We start from the raw sequence: 7,373 nt of genomic DNA on the forward strand, positions 1-7,373 counted from the left end.
AATTCCAGAGGGGGACAGAGAGCGAGGGAGGAGGAGCCGCACAAGGTCAAGGGAGCTGTTCACAGAGGCACAGGGTATGTCATAATATATTTAGCAAATGATAATACTATTCCCACTAACTAATCAGCGGCTGTCCCCGCACCGCGCCTCACTGCAGTCGGCTGTGTGGACTTTTCAGGAAGAAAAACAGAGCCACTCGCTTCAGACACCCTCAGTCTCTCCAAACTGACGACACGAGTGAAGGAAGGCTGTTGCAGGGACCCAATCCCATTCCCCAGCTATGAGAACCTGGGTACCCGCACCACCACCATTCCTGCACATCGATCGTGCCTTAGAAAGATCTCTCGCCTTAGCAAGAAGAGTTACGCTAACGGGGTTCATTAGCGGCAAAGGGGTTTTTGTCTCCCCCCACCCCCTTTTTTAGGGGAAAAAGGAGAGGGGCCTAGAAAAGAGGGCAGAAAGGTGAGAGGAAGAAAGTGGGGGCAAACACGGCGAGAGGAGGAAGGACGGGAGTAGGGGGAGGGGAGCAAAAGCCAGAAGGAGGTGAAGGCACCGGGGCCACGGATGAAGAGAATGAAGTCCCCGGGCAGAGCGCAGGCGAGCGAGGGGTGATGGAAGAAGCGCGGAGGAAGAGGCGACGGCAGCGCTCGGGGGGGCGCCCGCAGCGGTTTCCGCGGCCCGGGCGAAGGGGTCGCGGCGGCGGCGGCGGCGGGGGCGGCCCGCGCGCGGGGCTCACCTCGGCGGGCGCGGAAGGCGGGCGGTGGAGCGCGGGGGCGAGCGGGGCCGGGGGCTGGCGGCCCGGGGCGCGGTGCTGCGCGGCGGCGGCGGCGGCGGCGGCGGCGGGTGTCCCCGGCCGAGGGGTCGCGGTCATGGACGCGGCGGCGGCCGAGGCGCGGCGCGAGCGGGCGCGCGGGCGCCCTACTCCCCTCGCGGCTGCCTGCGGACAGAGGAACGGCGGGGACTCAGAGGCCGGACCTGTCACCGGGGCGGGTCCGGGGAGGCGGGCGGATGCCCCGCGCCCCCGCCTCCTCCTCGGGGCCTACCGCGCCCTCGTCCCTCATGCCGCCGCCGCCGCCTCCTCCCCGGGCCGCACGACGACGACACCCCTTCCCCGCCCCCTCCGCGCCTCTCCGGGCCCGGCGCCGCCGCAGCCCCGGGCCTGCGCCCGCCGAGCCGGAGGTTACCTCGGGCTGGCCGGGCCCCGGCCCGGGCTGCGGGAGCCAGAGGAGCCGGAAGAATGCATGGCCGGCGGCGGGGCCGGCGGAAGGAGGCGGCGGCGGGGCCCGGCCCCGCTCCGGCTGCGGCGCGGCCCGCGCCCGGTCCCCGGCGGCGCCGAGACTCGCTCCCCCGGGCCCGGCCGCGTTCGCCGGGGTGGCGCGGAGGGGCGGCGGGAGGAAGCGGCGGGAGCCGAGACTGCGGCGGAGCCGCCGCCAGAGCGCCCTCTAATGAAGGCGCCGCGGCCGCCGCCCGCGTCCCGGAGCCCGCCGGTCCGCGCGGGTCAGGCCCTTGGGGCTGCCTGGTCCCTAGGCCGGCGGGACGTCGCCGAGCCCAGTTCCCAGGAAGAGGGCCGCTCAGAAAGGTCTGGTAATGAGCAGCAAGCCTTACACCACACGAGGAGGGCTGCCGTCCAAACCGAGAGCCCCTTTTCAGCCAACACAGCCGGTTCTCATTGTTAGGACCCTCCCTCCTCTGACAAACCGATTAGTGCCCCGACTGGGAAGCGGTCTCCTTGAAGGCTGGATGTCCTCTTTTCTTTCCTAATGAAGCCCAGTTGCTCTCACGGCTTCTCTTCTGAACCTCCCCAGAGTATTAAGGTCTAGAGTTTAAAATCAATTCATTTTAAGTGCCAGAATTCTTTCTGGAGAGCACCCAGAACATTAATGAAAAAAATTCCGATTCCCCATCCATGTCCCCATCCCCATTCCCCTAAAGAAAAAAAAAAAAAAGAATTCAATGGGAATGGGTGGTCCACACAGAGACACTGACATTTAGTTAGTCGAGGAGGGAGAAGCACTTAGGCAGCGCCTGCCATTAAGTGCTCAAAAAATGGTGGCCGTAGGGATCCCTGGACAGTCCAGGTCACTCCTGGACACTGGAGCTAAATTCTGTTTCAAATGCTGGACCGCCATAAGGAGCATAGACAAATAACCCAACGACCTGCCCACGTGAACATTCTCAAATGGCCTACCTCCATTTCAGTTTTTTTAAAAAACCCATAAAATCTTAGATCCCTTAATCAAATTTGTAAATGGGGGTTGTGGGCAGTTTTTACATGTCCCTAGTGAACTGCCATGTTTAAATCAGGATGCCACCTATTCTATTTTGAAGATATTTGTTACTGTGTTTGCTTTGGACTCTCAACTATTTAACTATTTCTCTCTCTCTCTCTTTCTCTTTAATTCCCTTGTTGGTCCACAGGTGAAAGAAAGAGAATTCACTTTTATGCCATATGAAAGAATACTATCTATTCCCATCCCCTCTGGCGATGAGGAAATGCATGAAAGCTCAGAGCCTGGCTGAAACAACTGACTAGATTTCTTTCCATTTATTATTAATTTGTTTTTATTTGTAGATGTTATTTATCTCTTTCACTAATATTATATTTTAACTGTGTGGGGCATAAAAAGGCACAGGCCCTGTCAGAGAACTTTCCGTATAATTTCTTTTTTTTTTTTTTTAAAGATTTTTATTTATTTATTTGAGAGAGAGAGAATGAGAGACAGAGAGCATGAGAGGGAGGAGGGTCAGGGGAGAAGCAGACTCCCTGCCGAGCAGGGAGCTTGATGCGGGACTCGATCCTGGGACTCCAGGATCATGAACTGAGCCGAAGGCAGTCGCTTAACCAACTGAGCCACCCAGGCGCCCTATAATTTCAACTAATATGTAGCAATACAAAAGTTATATATGCCTTTTCTAGTCCTCTGTATTTTCTCTGAGAATTTAGGTACCAAGGTAATAGCATTTTTGAATAAATTTCACGAGAGAAACAATATATGTACGGTAGATGATTGTTCAAAAGATGCCATCATATTCTTTTTTTAAATTCGAGTATAGTTAACATAAAGTGTTATATCAGTTATAGGTGCGCAATATAATGATTCAACAATTCTAGACATTACTCATCACAATAAGTATATTCTTAGTCCCCTTCACCTATTTCACCCATCCTCCCACCCACCTCCCGTCAGGAACCCCCAGTTTGTTCTCTATAGTTAAGAATCTGTTTTGTGGTTTATATATTTTTTTCTTTGTTCCTTTGTTTTGTTTCTTAAATTCCACATGTGAGTGAAATCATACAGTGTTTGTCTTTCTCTGACCGATTTATTTCACTTAGCACTATAACCTCTAGATCCATCCATGTTGTTGTAAATGGTAAGATTTCATTCTTTTTTTATGGCTGAGTAATATTCCTGTGTGTGTGTGTGTGTGTGTGTCACATCTTCTTTATCCATTCATCTGCAGATGGACACTTGGGTTTCTTCCATATCTTGGCTATTATAAACAATGGCGCAATAAACATGGGGGTGCATGTATCTTTTTGAATTACTGTCTTTGTTTTCTTTGGGTAAATACCTAGTAGTGGAATTGCTGAATCATATGGCAGTTCTATTTTTAGTTTTTTGAGGAACTGTTTTCCACAGTGGCTCCACCAACTTGCATTCCCATCAACAATGCACGAGAGTCCCTTTTTCTCCACATCCTCACCAACACCTGTTATTTCTTATGTTTTTACGTTAGCCATTCTGAGAGGTGTGAGGTGATACCTCGTTGTTTTGATTTGCATGTCCCTGATGATTTGTGATGTTGAGCGTCTTTCCATGTGTCTGTTGGCCATCTGGATGTCTTCTTTGGAGAAATGCTCATTTTTTAATTGGATTGTTTGTTTTCTTGGTGTTGAATGGTATACATTCTTCTTTATATATCATTATATTTTTAAGTGAGTAAGACAGGTAAGGCACATGGATTCTATTTGATCTGTCCCCTTCAGGATTCCTCCACATGCTGGTAAATACTGGCTGACGGAGAGAACATACAGTGGGATTTATACCTGGCTCCTGGATCAGTGAGCATCTGCCAGAGCACCAGATAAACCAGCACTTGCCTGAGATGTGATCAGTACTAGCCAGCCAGACCCGGAGAAGGGCCAGAGGTCGAGCAGGACCTTCCACAGTGGGTCTCAAACGTTAGCGTGCAAAACACGACTCGGGATGTCTATTGAAAAGATAGATTTTCTCATACCAGAACGTTTTGTACTCCCAGAGGAGCCTGGAAGCCTGCTTTTTAAAGAAATATCATAGGTGGGGCGCCTGGGTGGCTCAGTTGGTTAAGCAACTGCCTTCGGCTCAGGTCATGATCCTGGAGTCCCAGGATCGGGTTCCGCATCGGGCTCCCTGCTCAGCGGGGAGTCTGCTTCTCCCTCTGACCTTCCTCCTTCTCATGCTCTCTGTCTCTCATTCTCTCTGTCTCAAATAAATAAATAAAATCTTTAAAAAAAAGAAATATCATAGGTAATTCTGATATGGGTAGTAGTATACAGACCTTGCTTTAAGAAAACCTGACCTAGAGGTATCCTGAAGTAATCACATTCTTTCCTAGACCCTTCCTAATTTTAAATTATTTGATCTGTATGAGTCAGCTTTGGCTGCTGTAACAATGGACCACAGACTGAGTGGCTTAAACAACAGAAATTTATTTTCTCACAGTTCTGGAGGCTGGGCGGTTGAGATCAAGGTGTCGGCAGGGCCACGCTCTCTCTGGAGGCTCTAAGGAAGTTCCTTCCCAGCAGGGTTGTTTTCTCCTGAGGCCTCTTTCTCTAGCTTGCAGATGGCCCCCCACTCCCTATGGCTTAACATGGTTGATACTGTGTGTGCATGTGTCTGGTGTCTCTCTCTTTCTGTGTATCTTCATCTCTTCTTACAAGGATACTCGTCACATTAGATGAGGGAACCACGCTCAGGACTCCCATTTTAACTTAATTGCCTCTGTAAAGGCCCTGTCTCCAAATGCAGTCCCATTCTGAGGTACTGAGGGTTAGGGCTTCGATATATGAACTTTCGGGGGACACAGTTCAGCCATAACATCATCCTTCTGTTTACACTGCAGAATCTGCTATTTAAGTAGCTCCTTGTGGAAGGGATGTGGAAGCCCTAATTTTGATTATTTCAGCTGTTCTCTTGACTGGCTCCTATTTCATTAGACTTTTCTTGAAGTTAAGCAAACAAAGCAATACACCATATTCCAAGTGTAGATATGCCCTGGTCTTTTGTTTTGTTTTGGTTGGTTGCCCAGGGCGAATGAAGGGGCTTATCTTTTTAACTTTCTTGACCACTGTGGCACATTCAGTTTCAAGATAATTCAATATTGGGGCACCTGGGTGGTTCAGTCGGTTGAGCGGCCAACTCTTGATTTCTGCTTGGGTCGTGATCTCAGGGTCGTGGGTTTGAGCCCTTTGACAGGCTCCACGCTCAGCAGGGAAGTTGCTGGGGATTCTCTCTCTGCCCCTATCCCTGCTGGCTCTCTCTCTCTCTATTAATAAATAAATAAATCTTTAAAAAAAAAACTTTTAGTAATCATTTTATATAAAATGTATGTTTATATAAAATTCAGTACCTACAATGGATAAGAATCTGCATTTGAGCTGACTTCAGGGAACAATTTCAGATGATGCTTAATCTATAGTATTTCAGAGTTCATCTTAGATACAAAATATATATCTATATAAATCTTTTTTTGCCCTGCCACCTTTCAACCCACCTAGGTACCCTCCTGAGATTTATTTTGTTGTAGCTTATTTCCAAAACAGCCCAGGCAGACATGTATAAATGGTTTCAATGACTGTAACAAGTTTGAGAAGGCCAGTTCTTCTAGAGAGCTCTGAAGAAAGCAAGGACCTTCTTGAATAGGTTCCTGCTAATTAGAGCTCTGTTTATCAAAACGCAAACATTAATCAAGTCAAGCATTGGAGAGCCTTCATGTGCACCCCAATAGGGGGAAAGGGAAAACAGACTCCACCCTATAGCCACAGGCATGGTAGAGTTTCAGTTTCAAAAGCCCACACCGGAACCACAAGAAGATGGTCCTTTGAAAGAGAAAGATGACTTCTCACATTTCCAGGAGTTTCCAGATGTTTTAAAACAATCTAACCACAACACCTTAGAAGGTTTGATTCCACCCATCTGGTGGAATACACATAGCAAATCAGATTATAACCAGGAAGGGGCTCCCTTGGGCAGAAGAACCCCCTGGACCCTCTCTTTTTCCTTGCAGCAATTACAACGACATTTCACCTACCTGGGCTGCTTTCTGCGATAGAGCTCCAGTGATCTAGTTCCTATCTAGGGGGAAACCCCCTCAGCAGCGCTGTAAATGTGTGATGACCTGGCACACCTCCCCCCCATCACTACAAATAGTTGCAAACCAGAAATTAGCACCCCAAGAGTCAAATTCTGACTGCTAGTCGGCTTCAAATAAAAAGGGAAAAAATATATATAATAAATATATATAAATATGTATATAAATATGTATAAAATATATAAGGGAAATATATATTATAAATATATGTAAATATATAAGTCTATAATAAATCTATATAATATATAATAAATATACAAATATATATAAGCATATATATACTTAATTTTTTCTTTTATATTAGTGTTAGTAATTATTAGCCTCAATGTTTTTTAGACAAGTTGGGTCAAGTCATCGAGACTTGACTATAGCTTCATTTGAGCCATTTCAGCTACTTTTTATTAACAAGGTTGGCCCTAAACAATATTGTGAAGTAAACAATTCTCTCTTCTCTGCACCCCTCTCCTTTTCAACTAATTTCCCTTTTCCCCTCTTGATACTAAAATGATCCCTAATTTCTAAAGGGCACTGAAGACCCCACCTAAGACCCCCACTCTCCCACCAGACAACCCTCTAAGCTAGTATCTTCTTTCTTACCTGTCCAACATTGCATTTCCTTGGTTCAGCCCTGTCTTTCCTGCCTATTGTGGTAAACTAATCCATGCTGAGCTGCTTACAGCTATGTGTTCCCTCTGCCTACAGGATGAACACTTTATAAAGGACCTCCTAAAATCCCCTGAGCCTTAAGGCCTCTGCAGTGGAGATTCTCAAGCACTGTAGTAGATGAGTATTCTAAGGTATTTTGGAGAAGGCTATTTCAGCAAGTTCTTCCTCTGACAAAACCTATGAAGTCATGCAGCACATCTATGAATAAGACAAATTCAGGGGCGCCTGGGTGGCTCAGTCAGTTAGGAGTCTTACTGTTGACTTTGGCTCAGGTTATGATCTCAGGGTCCTGAGAACAAGCCCCGCCTCAGGCTCTGCTGAGCAGGAAGTCTGCCCGAGAGTCTCTCTCTGGTACT

General features: G+C 48.0%; 1 protein-coding gene across 4 annotated transcripts in view; it reads right to left on the reverse strand.

Annotated features, from left to right (window-relative positions):
• The window catches only part of LPGAT1 (lysophosphatidylglycerol acyltransferase 1), an 83,992-nt gene extending 82,629 nt beyond the window's left edge, over positions 1–1,363 (reverse strand). Inside the window, exons 1-2 of one of the 4 annotated variants that reach the window (XM_045877172.3) lie at positions 1,185–1,363; positions 737–937 (exon numbers count right to left, since the gene is read on the reverse strand). Coding sequence is in view for 2 of the 4 variants with exons in the window: in XM_045877170.3 (XP_045733126.2) it covers positions 737–871 (135 nt within the window). In the remaining 2 variants the exon portion in view is untranslated. Of the gene's footprint in view, positions 1–736; positions 1,092–1,184 lie in introns of those variants that run through there. The other 3 variants (XR_008506270.2, XM_045877170.3, XM_054507972.2) reach the window with 3 other exon arrangements.
• Between the last annotated feature and the right edge of the window lie 6,010 nt (positions 1,364–7,373).

This window comes from Mirounga angustirostris, unplaced genomic scaffold (assembly GCF_029215605.1).
Source record: "Mirounga angustirostris isolate CCGP_5_RB_7025 unplaced genomic scaffold, mMirAng1.0.hap1 SCAF_6, whole genome shotgun sequence".
Lineage (NCBI taxonomy): Eukaryota > Metazoa > Chordata > Mammalia > Carnivora > Phocidae > Mirounga > Mirounga angustirostris.